Source organism: Sardina pilchardus, chromosome 9 (genome assembly GCF_963854185.1).
Source record: "Sardina pilchardus chromosome 9, fSarPil1.1, whole genome shotgun sequence".
Lineage (NCBI taxonomy): Eukaryota > Metazoa > Chordata > Actinopteri > Clupeiformes > Clupeidae > Sardina > Sardina pilchardus.
The window spans coordinates 33,056,147-33,072,458 of NC_085002.1; the positions used below are offsets into that span (position 1 = coordinate 33,056,147).

The window sequence follows — 16,312 nt, forward strand, 5'->3', positions numbered from 1 at the left end:
AACAGGGTTTGTCTTCAGTCCACCGCAACCAACTAAGGTGATAGACGTAGGAGATAATGCATCAGGTGTAAACATGTCGGCTTTCTCAAGCAAGGAAAGTGCATGTGAACTCAGAGTGCATGCCATGGATCCACTATCAACCATAGCTTTAAGGTTTACAGTGCCCTGAACTAAAACATTAGTGTAAAATAAATTGTCATGGGTGTTTAGTCTCTGTGTATTTTGATATATTACTTGGGACATATCTTCGACTGAATCACAAAACTGAGAGTAAACTGATTTCAAATCAACATCATCACACATTGGGGATTTGCTTTTAGGCCCACCACTGGTCCCCTCCACATGTGGGCCGTCTAGTTTTCCTGCAGATGAGGAATACTGCTGTTTGGCTGCGCAGATTGTGAGTGGGACTGAGGGGCTACTGTACATGCTGAAGCTGTATGGCCAGGTGCATAACATACAAAGCACAGACGATGGGTACGGCAGTGGTCAACTGTGCTGTGGCTTGCCTCTCCACAGATTCGACAAGGGCCATGTGATCTGTCAGCATCTCGTGGCCTCCGATGGAATCTACGCGGGCCATTGTGTTGAAGGGAACCCTGCGCCAGGACTTGTTCCAGTAAGGAAATAACACGTTCTAAAGACTGACTTTCTGTGGTCGGTGTGGTAGCTGGTTTTGGCTGTACGGCAAGAGGTTGTTCTGCAGCCTGGGCGTATGAGTGCAACACTTCTGAGGGCCTAACAGGGGGTGGTGCACTACAAGTAGATCGCTGCTTGAGTCTGTGTTCTCTCTGAAATTCGTCAATCCTCACCTGCACTTCACCTGCGGTCCACTCTTCTAAGGGCTTGCACCTGAACACCAGGGCGAGTTCAGGATCAGGACAATGACGGATGAACATCACTGTTACCTCTCGGGTTGGGTTGTCAAGAGTTTTACCCTGTCTCTTCAAAGCTTCCTCAGTTGTGTCAACAGCTTTGTTGAGCCGGATCCAGTAATCAAAAGACAGCTCATTGCGAAAAGGAAGAGTGGCATAGAAGTCAGCCAGGGGCATGCAGGAGGACACTGTCTCGCCAAAATGCTGTTTTAGAATGTCAAATATTGGTCTTGGGCCTTCACTAAGGATGACTAAGGGGTTGCTTCTCAGTCCAATTCTAACCACATCGCGGGCCTTCCCTTGTAGTCTACTCAGCACTTCATCAGCCTGGTCTTCTAAGTTAACATCTCTTTTTTTTAGGTAGCCTCTAACATACTCCTCCCACTCATGTATGGACACACCCTCCTTGCCATCTCCTCTGAATATGACTGGCTCTTTCACTTCAGATTTAACTATAAGATTAACCCTGGGCAGGTCAGCAGATTTGGGGTTATTTAAATTGACTGTTGGCACACTCGGACTAGGGGAGCCTAAACCTCTGGATTCAAGGCAGTTGACAATGTTGTCACTAATACTGCTACCTAACTGTTTCACAATATCACTGATCAGTTCCATAGTAACATTGTTATGAATAGGAGAGCCCATGAAATCACTATGGCCAATATGTGGGGGAGTGTGTGTTTGTGTGTCTTCTCCATAGTCTGCAAAGGGTGTAGAAGTAGTAGGCCCGTTCCTAATAATACCACCTACAGAGGGCATGGGGTTAAACATGTGCACTGCCCGCCCTCTACCACGGTAAGAGTATCTAGACCCATTCCTGTCAAACCCATCCATTCTAAAATTAATAATAATAGTGAAATAATAATAACAATAGATGTAAACCAATGGAGAAAGAAAGGGGGGAGAAATGTATAGGCTATATATAGTATATTCACTATCTCATTTATATATAAATCTGATTCAATATAAAATCACAAGTCTCAGGGAAAATATAAATATTATCACAACCAATGTAAATAGTAACGTAACTTCCTTAACAAAATCAAGGTCTGTGCTCTGCGGTGCGTAGTGACGTCACACCAATTCTAAAGAGCAACCCAAGTATCTAGGCTACCTCCACTCGCACTCAGTCGGAGCTTGGAGACAGGTTACGCCGGCGGTGGCCACAAAACTTCTCGTAGTCCGTCCAGCGACGAGTGAAGGAGGATCACGGCACCAGTTGTAACGTGGTAAACTCTCTTCTTTAGATCTGCGTTGTGTTGTTGGTTGAGGAATAAATGCCGAGTCGTGTTGTACAATAGTTGGCTATCTGCAACCGTTTATTCGTTGCCCCTGACAACAAGACAGACAACAGTCAGGACCTTCGCCACTAGCCGTTCACAAGTTGATGAAATTACACCCGAAAATGTATATAACAGACTGGCTCGAATATCACAAACATGAAATTAAATGTGTACCTGACAACAAGACAGACAACAGTCAGGACCTTCGCCACTAGCCGTTCACAAGTTGATGAAATTACACTATATAAGGGAAACAAAATAAGCCTTAAAATGATCATAACGGCGACGGCGAACATGCTAATCATGTTAGATAAACGCCAGCCGATAAAAGATTAAAAACCAGTACAAAAGATGATAACAATTCGTAAACATCTACACAAACAACAATACATGTATAATTATGAAGTAATATATCTTTAGAAGGACTCATATTACAGTATATCATATAAATTAACAGAAGTGCAAATCTTTTCAACCTACCCCGAAAATGTATATAACAGACTGGAACGAATATGACGAACATTAGTTCCTAAGTAGGGTAGGGTCTCGTGCTAAGAATAGTAACAAAGTATATAACAAGTGGAATCACATATTACTCTGTTACATGTGCGAGGCTATTTTCACCAGAGGGTGATATAGTTTCTTTTGTTGTGTATTCGTCCCCATTCGCAAAGTGAGGGATTCAGTGTAGTTTGTGCCAACAGGCATTAGTGTTTTCTGAACTACTCGCTCGGGCGAGTGATTACGCCTAGTCTAGGCGAGTAAGCATCTGGTATATCATAAAGTAAACTACTTGTACGGCGAGTGATTTAGCGTAACGGTGCCGCATAAGGTGGCATGTATTAAGTAGATTCACCATACTCGCACGACAAGTGAATAAATTGCCTTATCTTGTGCAGACAATCTCATCTTGTATATTCGAAATTTATCACAAAACTTAAATAGAGAAGATAAGTGCCGAGTGAGTGAGTGAGTGAGTGTGTGAACCAACAGGCTTAACATGTCACAACCTAAGCCAGGATGTATGTCCAGGGGACAACTGGTTATTTCTGCCGCCGGGGATGGAGATTTCTTTTTCTTGGCTTTGAACCTTTTACTTTTTATTTTTACTTCACTTTTCACTTTTTGAACTTGATCTTATTCTTAATTGATATTTTAATATTTTGATAGTATTTTTCCTTTTGCCTTCACGCCAAAATTGTGATGGTTCAGATGGACAGTGAAACGACTGCCAATTTTTTCATTTTTGAATCTTTTTCCTTTTTACATTTTTGATCTTTTTATTTTTCAGATGGACAGTGAAACAACTACCGAATTTTGCATTTTTGAATCTTTTTCCTTTTTAAATTTTTGATCTTTTGTTTTTCAGATGGACAGTGAAACGACTACCAAATTTTACATTTTTGAATCTTTTTCCTTTTCAAATTTGTGATCTTTTTATTTTTGTGTGTGTGTATGTTTGCAAATCAACAAAATGGGAGAGTACCAATTCCAAGGGTAGGGTGATAAATACTCTGACAAATAGAGGAATTGGTACTGCTGGTCATATAAATCATGAAGTGATTGAGACGTAAGGAGTGAATGATACTCCTTGGGCAAATGTGTCTTCATACCTGTTGTTCGCAAAAAGCACAATTATACTCTGACGGAAAGAAGTCTGAGTGAATGGAGAAAAGAAGTCTTAGGCAGACTGAAGCCTAAATGGGGTGTGAATGATTTGAATGTCACAGACGAACAGATGAGCTGTGAGATGGTCCTGTGGACCAGCCCTGATAGGGCGTTGTGTGAATGATCTGAATGTCACAGACGAACAGATGAGCTGTGAGATGGTCCCGTGGACCAGCCCTGACAGGGCGTTGTGTGAATGGTTGAATATCCCTGAAGTGGGAGATCAGGAGGATCCTGACTGGAACTGGGTGACACTGCTTGAAGTAATAGGGCTCCCCAACGCCTCTCGAAACGATGCTGACCGAACTGATATAGTCAGCGACTGGTATCGAGAGGTGGAAGGGAGATTGGTAGCGGATATGCTACTGAGGTGTGTGAAGCGACACACAAACGTTACTTCAAAACTTTGTCACCATGTACTGGCTGAGGGGGTGACACTGAACCCCTGGAATGGTGGAGCCAGTAGAGTGGGGCTTTTAAAATTCTGGGATTGTGGATGCAGGAGATATTATTCTTCAGATAAGAGGGAAAGAATTGCTTGCGTGAACAACCTAAGAAAAGAAAGCCCCAAGGAAGTGTATGGTGCACTGAATGACACAAACACGACAGATTTTGTCACTATGACAAACCCGCCTTCCCTTATACAGGAGAAGGAGATATTAGCTAATCACATATGGGAAAAGGGGTTTCACGGAAGAACCAAGAGATCCGTGGGCGAAGCCCTCTCGAGCGAGGGGGTTTGGTCGCATTTAACATATCAACCGGAGACGGTGAAATGTAAACTTTGCATGCTTGAAAAATATCCACTGAACAGGAGATATTGGACTGTGCATATTGCAAGAGTAGTCGAACAATAGACTACTGCAGTGAATGGAGAGGTGATGGAGATGGAAATCTCTGGAGTGCTATCTCAAGCGAGTAGCAGTAGTGGTAGGCCTACTATGCCGAGAGACGGTGGAACCAGGTATTTGGGAGTATGGGTGGTTGGAGAAACCTGACGTGAAGTTCCCATGCACCTGTGTCAAGCTGGAGATGGGGGAGTTCAGGCTCATGTTCCCTTAACAACAGATTTGGGAGAATGGCTTGGCCAGAGAGAAGAGACAGAGGAAGAGGAGACGAGCTGATGCATGGACATTACTGAGAGACTTCCTCTACAACGGGACATGCCCGGAGCGCTTGCTGGGAAGCAATGGAAAGTCTGGAGACCTGACTTTGTTGGAGTTTGTCAGCATGTTCGTTCCAAGGGTAGGGTGTAAAATAAATGTATCAAATTTGGAACGAACCATGCTGCCGAGAGACTTTGAAAACAAAAAAGAAATTAAATTTGTGAACCAAACCTTCACTGTAAAACCGAACACTACAAGTAAAATAGTTTTTTTGATTTGAAAACACTCAAAAATGAAAAATAGCTCATTGTACTTTAATCGTCTGTGTTACTTGAACAAATATTTACTTTTAAGTTGACAGCACTCGTCCGCTTTAAGTAATTTGAAAAAATAGAATGCGTGGGAACAGATTTGTAGGCGGATCTTCTGCCATGGATCTTGTGCACGTCAAGCGAAGCGACGCATAACGGTCGACCACCAGAGAAGACACGAAAAGAATGGGGCACAGGAGAAGATACAACGGGACAACGAGAAAAGAAAACCGCAATTAAACGTAAGTGGAGAAATTAAGTGGTGCATTTTGACCCTAACGTACGACCTTTACCATATTGCTAAAGCCAAAAGTTTGAAAATATTTGACTGCTACGTAAATGTATCCAGTTACTAGCTAGCAGCTAGCAGTGCTAAGAATGTTGCTTCTGTATGCCAGCACTTGATTGATCAGCTAACTTAACGCTAGCAATCTCCAATGTGACTAAAAACATGGAATAATTCACCCCGTTAGTACTGTTTAACACAATGACTTTGAAGTGCAAGCTATGTGGTGCGTTGCTTAATAACAGGGCACAGGTTCTGACCGGCAACATTAGCGCTTAGCATGCTAGCGACGTTACGTCCGTCCGTTAGTCCACTTCCATGCCGTTATGATGACCTGTGTGTGCACATTTCATTCAGTAAATGCGTTTACTGTAAGATTAAGGTGATCAGATTTTTGGGACATAATCCTTGGACATTTTCAGTTTAGAACCGTAAAGACCTAAAATGCTTTGCTAGAAATTATTCAAATTATTAGTGCTGTTATCTAGACTATAGAATTTTAACCATGCACACTCAGCTGGAATAGTTATGATGACACAACATCAATGAGTTCACAACCTCAAAAGCATATTTGAGCTCAGAAATGGGCCAAAATACTGTATGCTACATTTCAGCACTCCATGAAATCCTACAGTAGCCTAGTGGTCACCTGTGTGTAGATAATCTAAAATAAGATAGTTGTCTTGGTCATCTTAGTAATGGCTATCTAGGTCTATACATGCTATATCTTCCTATTTTAGGACAGTGGGGGCTACCCATATCTAAAGAAAGTATGATGTTATAATAGATGTATAGTATAATGTGTAATACGATTGAAGAATACTTTGGTTTCAGAAGCTGTACTAACTATCAAAGAAAGGTAATCCCTACTGCATTTCGAATTGTTATTATTACTGGCTTGACTATATGACTGTTTGTTTTCACATGCAGGGATCCTCGGATGTAAATATCCAACGTGCTGTGGCACTCCGTGGCCTTCCTTTCTACCTCCATGAAGATGATGGCACTTTTATAAAGACATGGGATGTAAGTAAGCATGTTGTCTATTATTGACATGACTGTTAAAGGTAATGGCTATCTAGGTCTATACATGCTATATCTTCCTATTTCAGGACAGTCCGGCTACCCATATCTAAAGAAAGTATGATGTTATAATAGATGCATTGTATAATGTTTATTAAGATTAAAGAATGCTTTGGTTTCAGAAGCTGTAACTATCAAAGAAAGGTAATCCCTACTGCATTTTGAATTGTTATTACTGGCTTGACTACATGACTTCTTTTCACATGCAGGGATCCTCGGATGTAAATATCCAACATACTGTGGCACTCCGTGGCCTTCCTTTCTACCTCCATGAAGATGATGGCACTTTTATAAAGACATGGGATGTAAGTACGTTATCTATTATTGACATGACTGTTAAAGGGGTAGTTTTTGGACATAGGACCTCATTTCCAAGTTAGCCAATGTGAATCAGAACAATGAGAAAATTGGGTACAGCATAGAGCAAATACTGGTCCAGCAGCTTAAACTAAACTGAATTGAAGCTAAAGCCAAAATGTCCTGGTAGGTTATCAATAGCTGCCGAGCCACTATTTAGTCTCTGTTGCATCAAATTTTGTCATTTTTATTCTTATGGACAGAAGTGATCTCGAAGAACAGGGCTATGGGTCGAGCAACACTGGAGTTACATTTCAAGCTTTTGTTTTTTTCACCAGGAAACTCCAGAGACGTTACTTAGTATTATTTCAAGTAATTATTTCAATAATGCAACTGCCCTGGAAAAGTTTGAGGAGAAAATGTTAAACTTAATAGTGCAATAGACATAGTAGCCCTTAACTTGTAATCCCTATTAGATATTAAATTAACACACAGTTTTTCTTTGTTAATTTTTTCAGGTCTCTCAATCGGAGTTCAAGATGAGGAAACCCAGCCCGATTTGTCGCCGATTGGATCTTGCTCTGCAGGCTGGAATCCTGCACATTTATCTCTTCTGCTTCCGTTCCACTTTTGCTGGAACCAATCGCATCCTGGCTTATCCATCAGACGCACCAGGATCGTGGTCTGATTGGTTGAAGGACTATCCAAGCGTACAGAGACATTTGACCTATGCAAATTCATCACGCCTCTTGTCCAGTAGAAATACAGCGCAGACTCCCCTGACAAATGTTCAATCTCAAAAGACTGAGCTTGGTGATAGCCAAGCTACGAACTCCAATGTTTTTGTAATGTATTCATTAATTGTTCCCTGAACATATTCAATGATTTGTTGATGGTTGACGTTATTGTCCAATGTTTTTTTATTATTATTATTTTATCATCTCCTACCATCGTCTATCTCATTTCTCAAATTAGAGGTGGATAAACTGTGTTTATTTGAATTTAGCCTCACTACAGCCTTGATCTGAACTCCAATCTGTACTTGTTTTCATGGTTTACATTAAAAGATTAAGTAGAATTTCAGTGGCCTATGTTCTTCCAAGTCCTAAAGTTGAAACTAATCAAAATGAGCAAGTTTGTTCAACTTTCTGATAATTTAAACTTTTAAGTTAAGTTTAATTAAAAGAATTGGTTGATGCTAAATTAAATATTTTATGTTGATATTAATGAATCCAAGTAAGCTGAGCTTAATTTTATTAATTACTGCAAACTCAACGAGTTGATGTTTCTTCAACTTAAAAAAGACTTGTTGAACACTCTCAAAATTCGCTAGTGGAGACTAATTAAAAAAGTTAAGTTTCTTTGACTTAGCAAAACCAAGTTACCATTACTTAAATTTTTTTGTGTAATCTGTTTCACCAAATTTTTTGAGTTCAACTAACTTGTCGGGTTTTACAGTGTTGTGTGAATAAAATGTGAGAGATGCCCAAGCACAAGGAATGGTTAGGGAGTTTTGGCCAATGATATAACTTTGAAGTATTTCACATTTTTATGTTTGAAATGTTATCATTTTTAAATGTAAGCCTGTGTAAGGTATGTGGTGACTGCAGGTGCACAGGATGTTCATATAACCACACGAGGGTAGGCTGTCTGCTAAGCTCACTCAAGACAAACCACAAAAGAACACAAGGTGCTCAGAGATATCTGAATGGAACAATACCCAGAAAAGCACACGTCAATGTGGTGTAGGGGTCATAGCAAGGTAAATCATCTGACTGTCAAAAAACTGGTTTACACCAGAATCGGGTGAAGTGTTGGAGTCTTAGGGAAAGGAGTATAAAAAGAGAGAACAAGATAAGTTCGAGGCTTTTGCTTTTGGGTTTTTGCGCTTTTCCGAGATGTAACGACAGAGGAAGCGGGCTGCTGGGACCTGGTGGGGGGTGGTCACGCAGGGTCGCTTCTTAGTTAACATTGGGAAGAAGACAGAAATACTTTTTGTATTACAATTTATTTGAACCATTTTTCCTTTTGAATTTTTGTGTTTTTGGTTGTTGTTTTTTAACCTGCATGGTGATTGGGATGTTAACCTTTAGTCAGTAGGTTTTTCTTTGTTCTTTTATTTTGTATTCCAGTCCTATTTTTATACCTTTTTAGCTTTTACTTTTATTGGATTTTTACTTTACTATTACATTTATTGGAACCAAAAAAAACTAATAAAACCGCTTCCAGTGGGGAAGAGAAAGACATCTTTTTGGTCCGAGTCTCCATCTTAAGGGGTTCTTTCCCCCCCCGGTGTGCATGAAGTAGCCCTACTCTTTCCACGGAGATTAGAGGTGACCCGTGAGGGATCAGTTGTCGGGCCGGTGCGCCTTAGTCCGTGAGTGCCTGCGTATCCGGAGGAAAGTGGGGTAAGTCAAAGGTTGTTCTCGGCTTCTTCCCTGTTGGCCTGAGGGAAGAGGTTCTGGTCATACGGCTTGGATTGTGATGTGTGGGTGACATTTTGGTCGGTACTGTATGGTTCACGGTGAGAGTGTTTATGTTTGTATGTCTTAGAATAGGGTCAGGTATTATCGTGGTTGTGTTAGGGAAAGTTAGGCCTTAACGTTCCTAGCATCCTTAGGTCAAGGTGTACGGCTAGATGAATAGACGTTTTAGGATTTAAAGAGAGGTTTCCACTCCACTTGATGGCATTCAAATACAAAACTGATGGAGGTGGAGAGGTGGATCCCAATGGATGTTTTCCTAGCAAAAGACACTCGTAAACTCCACATGATGTAAGGTCGGCTTCCCTCGACTGCATTCACAATGCTGAATGTGCCTGTTGAGTAGGTCTAGGATTAGTGTTCAGGCAGAGCTACTCACATAACAATGCAGGACACCAAACAGGGCAGTGGCGTCAGCCACTCAATTCTGTGATAAATGTATATGGTAAAAAGAAAATGACTATGCTGCAAAAAGAGCAAAAAAAGATTGAAATGTAAAAATATCTCTGTCCTTTCCATTTGTGCTGGCACCCAGGCTTTGTAAGCTGTTTACATTGACAGCGTGTTTCTTTCCATGGAGGAACTGCCTTTCTTGCCACAGAAAGTGTACCCAGCTATTTGGCATGCAAGAGAGGCAGCCCCATGGCAAAGGTTCCCTGAAAGGTAGGCAGATGCATAAACATGAGGTTCAGTCCAGTTTAATTAGAACATCACAATACAGGTAAGGAGGTGAAAAGGAAAAAGATGCCTGCTTAGCCCAGTAGAACTCCCGAGGCTGCAGAGGTCTGTTTGAGAGGCAGGCAAGAATTTTATGGAGGCTCAAAACAGATAAAAATAAAAAAAATACCCAGTGAATTTACTATATACATACACTGAAAAGGAAAACAGAATAGTAATACGTGCCCTTATGGTTATGACGGCAAATACATCGTTTTCCTGCACAAGGATTTAGAATGCACTGTCAGAACACAAGGCAAAAAATTCTGGGGTTGTTTTCAACCCAGCTGCTGAGTAAAATGGAGTCCAACACAGCATTGGGTTATCTTAACCCAGCAAATTCGGAAATGTAACCAATGCGTTGGGTTATTTTGACACAACTATTTAAGCATTTGATCTTATCGCTAAGAGTGCACCGAAATCACAAAAGTTTTTAAGTAAGAAAGAGTGTGTGATTTGCACACAGTAGGCTACCTGCAAAGCTCTATATTTACATCATGAGCAATTCCCAAGAAGCAGTGCCTGAATGAGAATATAGTTCACAGCATGCATATTCTTCACTGTGTGTCAGTTCACATTGGTATTTGTGCATGTTGTGACCATAAAAGTCTTTGTCGTTTTTGGGAGTTATAGGCTAATTGGTTTTGACTACCTCAATGAACTATGCTAAGCTAGGCTAACAGTGAGTGCATCAGACGTTGCTGCACACACACAGACGAGAAGGTTTTATAATCTAGTCAAACTTTGGGTGAGATGATGGAGAATAAGCTCTCACGTTGTGGCATGTTCTTTGTTGATGTTGTAGTGTTCTTTTCTCATTTGTGTCTGTTTCTGACTCTTAGGTCTGCCTCTCGGCCACTGTGCTGAGTAGGAATATGGAGGATCCAGAGCTCGAGTTTAGCAATCTGAAATGCCTGGGCAGAGATGCAAGGTTTAAGGTATGTCCAGTCCACATTTGCTAATTCAGCGATGTGATTTTGTGCAGAGGCCAGATGCATTGTTGTTGTTATGTTTGTTAATCAGGCATGGGTGTATTTTGGGCGTATCATCCAATGAGGGCAGTATCTGTCATTCCCTTTAACAGCAAGCAGTGCAACATCAAGCAGTGCGTTGGTATTTTGACAGTCAGCGGCACATTTGAAGGAATCTGCTTGCACTTCCCTGCAAGACCGTGTATGCAACACAGGGATTCCACTAAACCTTGCTTTACTAAACCCTGTGTAGTGGAGTATTCTACATGCGTCTGCACTCGCTTATTATTTGAAATCAAACTGAAACTTCATGGTGGGCTCTAGTTCTTATCAAAAAGTCCTGTAGGATTCCAATCAGACTTTGGAGGATCTGACAATTGACAATCCTATAGGATTCCAATCAGATGAAGACCTCCACAACACGAAGCAGATCAGATGTAACCTAATGTAGGTTCATGCTGGTTCATTTGTGGGAATTAATAGCAACACTACACAGTCATATTTGCAACAATTAACCACATTGAAATGCTTTTTGTTGCCCTACTGCAAGAGAATCAATTGAGTCGGTGGATGTGTGTATCAAAATGAGACTGAATAGAATGTTAGTTCTATGTTTTGTGTCAGCGCATATCATAGTAAGAAATGAATCATTATATTATCTGTTCAGCACAGGGCCACTGGCCCCATCAGCACCCCCCCCCCAGAAGCACCCCTGCTGCAGTAGGCCATGCTCATCTCCCTCTACCTCCTCTACCTCCTCCGCCTCCACTTCCCTCACTTTCTACCACTACTAATATGTATCATGTAGGCACTATCCTCTAGTAATGGCATTAACAGATGCAGTAGCCTAGTCATTCCTAGCTAAGGCCTCCTCTGCACTGGAGCTTGAATGTTATTCTCTTGCTGTAAGCTGCTTTGGATAACGTGTCTTGAATAAATGGCAATACATGTAAATGTGAATGTATTCTCTCCTGTATTTTTCATTTCTGTTATGCTTTTCTAGCGTCATATGAAGGTTTAAAGGACTAAAGATAGTGTTATGGGCTACCTACTCAGTTTCGGAGATGCACAATGACAGCCATAGGCATGTCATAACAGTGTGGATGTGGTATCTTTTCTTACCGCTAAGAGTGCTCCAGGGGTTTACTCTTAAAACCTATTCACAAAGCTGCTGAGACTTTTAGTAGGCCTAAGGGAAAATGCCAACTCCTAAGCTATTTTATAGTCTCTGCTCCTAAGACAAGACAAGAGCTCCGTTGCTACTGGATGACTGACGTCATTTCTTATGTACAAGCTTGCTTGCAGTGTCCATGGTGATTGGCTGACGGTGGGTGACAGCTCTTTGCTGGTGAGAAAGCATGTGCTACACCACGAAGGACGGGAAATAGATAGATAGATAGATACATAAAATAGAGGACAGGCTACAAAGCAAATAGCCAAGTAATGGAATACACTACCTTTGTAATTTTATAATGTTTTGAAAAGAATCTGTATGAAGACACATTTGCATAGATAAGAAGCTATTTTTATGTACAATGAAACGTTAGGCCTATACATGAAGCCTAGTTTAAATGAGTGACACTTTCTGTAGCCTTATGGATGTAGAACAACAACAACAACAGCACTTACCAAAGCACTTCACAGTGAAGTCCCTGTCAGACACTCAACAGACGCAACACCAAGGTCTTTCAACGTTCTCCATAGTCAACAGACTAATCAGTGCAGCCAAAGCCTGTCTGGGTAGAAAGACAGACATCTGAGGGCAGGAAACAATGCTTTAGAGGCCACACTTAGGCAGCAGTAACGCTGGCCAGACTTTTCATCTGATGCTTCACCTAAATAGACTATGTATTAAAAGGGTTGAATCTCCAGTGTACAGAGAGTGCAGTAGTTAGACTCAAGGTGATAACGAGTCAGATTAATGGAAAAAGTAAAGAAAAATAAATGACACACACACACACACACACACACACACACACACACACACACACACAGTCACACATCCTTTAGTTTAAACCCATTGAAATGATATGACCAATATATTTAAATGAGGAGTCTGTGCCACAATAGCAAACTCAGTGTACTCCACTGTCATTATGCTGCTACAGCTCATTTAGCCCAACTGCCGGCCTGAAATCAGGGCCCAGCCACCTTTGCTGCAAAGCCAATTAGGCAGAGAAACACATGAGGACCCAGCCTAAGGAAGATAAGCCTCTTAATTAAGTGAACTTGGTCAAGCTATAACATATTTTCAGAAGTTTTCTCCGTCGAGCAGAAGGCAGGTGTTTACTCAGCATTCAATTGTTTAGAACTATTTTCCCCCATCAGGGCTGCTCATTAAGAAACGATGTAGCTTCAAAAGAGAAGTGGGGAGTTGGCTTTCCAAACATTTCTTAGACATACTGTATATAAAGTGCATTCAGAATGCATTCAGTCCCTTTCACATTTTGCGTATCGTTATGTTGCAGCCTTATGCTAAAATTAGTCAAATATTTTTTTCACATCAAATTTACATTCAGTGCTAAACAATGACAGCTTTAGATTTAGGAACTAAAACAATTTCAGATATTTAAAAAAAAAAAAACGTGATAGGCTAATGAAAAAATGAAATAAGTGTGAAAGCTGAATAAGTACTCAGCTGAAGCACTTTGGCAGCAATTACCACTTCGAGTCTTCTTCTGCATGATGCCAAAAGCTTTACACTCCTTGATTTGGGGATTTTCTGCCATTTTCCTCTGGATATATATTTAGCAACTTGCTCAGGTGGGCAGGAGCCCTTATCATGTCTGTGACAGGGGCACAATGGTTCATAATAAGTGCAGGCTGTCACTCATCTGTAAACAATAGGTTGGATTCCAATGCAGGCCAATATTGCTCAGAGAGTCCAATAAGGGGAGAGAAGCTGAGAACTAAAGCATGACTAAGAGGAGGAAAAGGGAAAGGAGATGGAGAGATAAGGAGAGGAGTACATTAGAACGAGGTGAATAGAAGGAGGAGTCACTGTCTCCTAAACTATACTGTCAACAATTTGAACTAACTACCAAGAAAGGTGTATTTTGACTATTTTGAGACAGAAGTCCCCATTTCAGATGGCATACTGTACTGTATAAGAGAATGGCAAGTGGCTCCAATGGCTGTATACAGTATGTTGCTACCTGCCATAGCTGGCGGCCCATGATGCTTGAACTAACATTCAGTAAGCAAATGCAGCTACAGGTGTGTCATTGCTTCGCTTATGGCAAAGTTTCATTGATGCTTGCATGCACCTTACATCTTACTTCATACATGGTCTTCTTTAGATTTCAGGCTAGCCTGTATGGACATAATTTATTTTGTAGACTTTATCGAAACTGGACAAGATCTTTCTGTAAGCTACAAACTGTAAATTGCAAAAAGCTAAAGTTTTGTCACACAGCATATATACATTGTGTATTCCATGGGCAAGGATTCAACATTTTTCACATGCAAAAGGCATTGCATCATTTTGTAATTAGCCTACTTCATATTTGGTAGCACCTTTGGTTTATGAAATAATGTCTGTTAGGTCCTTACACGTAATGCCCCATAATTTCCCCTACTTGCTTTGATGTTTCCACTTTGCAAGCAGTGAATGAAAGCAATGGACTATCTCAAGGTCGTAGAATGTCCTCTTCTTGTTATTTATTATTTAGGACTTATTAGTTAATCTGGCATAGCCAGCCTGTATGGCAGCTGATTTTCTTTCACTGAGATATCACTCTAGGATTTTTTTTCAGTCATGAAGATGGAGAACCAGTCAGTGACCAGAGGGCTTGATGTAACAGTTTTGAGTCAAAAGCGGCAGTGTAGAGCTAGATGAAGCTAGAAAACGGTGGTAGCACAGCGCCAAACATCAAAAATTGTAGCAGGAAGAATGTATAAATTCTTGCAGCAAAAGTTACTATTTTGCTTCCTTACTGCCAATTGCCTATCAAATGGTCTGGGTGGGCTTAATAGACAGATGAGTAATGGTGCCTAGTCATTCCTTCAGTTCATTTTGTTTATAACGAATAGGCTGTCACTAGAGAAGCTAAACATTTAGATTTCACTATCACGTTTGTAGGACAAAATATTGACAGTGCAGTGACTTTACAACAAACAGAAAACAGCAATTTGTCAGGAATAAGAATGGTGTGCAGAGGTAGAGTAGTGTCCCACTGTATAGGTTCAAATAATCAACACATCCCAATGCTGCAGTACCAAACTTCTGAGTAGAAATCCGTTTGTTATCAGTTTGCAATGGTTAGAGAGAAAATAGGAGGAACAATAAGAATCCCTGATTAATGCCACTGGTTAGGCTGGACTGATGGTTTCAAAATTAAAATAAAGTCAAGGCACATTACAGAATAAGCTTGAAAATATTCCTCAATGGATCATTCCCAGATTTGGTGAAACCTTTATGGGCTATTTTCAAAAAAGGTGCAACTAACAAAGATACTTTCAGTGAAGGCACAATGTGTTTACATCTATCTTTTCAAAATCTGCAATATGCAGCAAAGCTAGTATTTAAATGAAAATATAGTGATTTAATTGAGTCTCGTCTGAACTGAAGCTGAACATCACTCTGTCCTCTCAGTGAGGAGCAGCACCTTGATATACCCCTTTGAGGAGTCAGGAAGCCATCACTGCAATCCATCTCAGTAATGCTGGTTGCCAAGCAGAGAATCGGCGGAGCTCCCTAAGTCTCCATTGTGAAACAGTTCACTTAGTGCTGACCCTGGCCTGTGCAGATTGCTGTGCCCGCATGCTGTCTGTCTGGCTTGGGGAATTATTCCCATTGGTCAGGCCCCAATGACCTTGTGAAAGGCTGTGGCATAGAAGAGCTTCCAGCTGTCACTCCGCACTCCCAAATTCCCTGTGCTGTCCAAGACTGCGTGCTCTCCAAATGTCTTAAACAGATACATTCTACAGACATAATGTAGTCTTTACATGTTCTTCTACATGTAGATGAGACTGTAGAACTACTACCATTTATTTTAAGTTTAGATTGCAGCTTCATTTGTGTGGTTTAGGATGAAACCTGAGCAGATGAATACATTTACTTACCCAATGTAATGCATAGAAATGTGTCTTAAAACTTTCTTAATTACCAAAATGGCATACATTGCATCGTGAAATATTACAAAGACTCCTTAATATTTACACATAAAACCACACTCCAACTACTTTATAACAAGATAGAGGAAATAACTAGATACATGAATCCTATTTAGT

The 16,312-nt window shown here is 40.8% G+C and overlaps 1 protein-coding gene across 1 annotated transcript; it reads left to right on the forward strand.

The window, feature by feature from the left end:
- Positions 1-3,972: 3,972 nt before the first annotated feature.
- Positions 3,973-10,980, forward strand: LOC134092710 (uncharacterized). The gene is made up of 7 exons (XM_062545738.1): positions 3,973-4,176; positions 4,895-5,071; positions 5,390-5,485; positions 6,460-6,555; positions 6,822-6,917; positions 7,428-7,665; positions 10,952-10,980. The coding sequence occupies exons 1-7, from the start codon at positions 3,973-3,975 to the stop codon at positions 10,978-10,980; spliced, it is 936 nt and encodes a 311-aa protein (XP_062401722.1).
- The last annotated feature ends 5,332 nt before the right edge of the window (positions 10,981-16,312 follow it).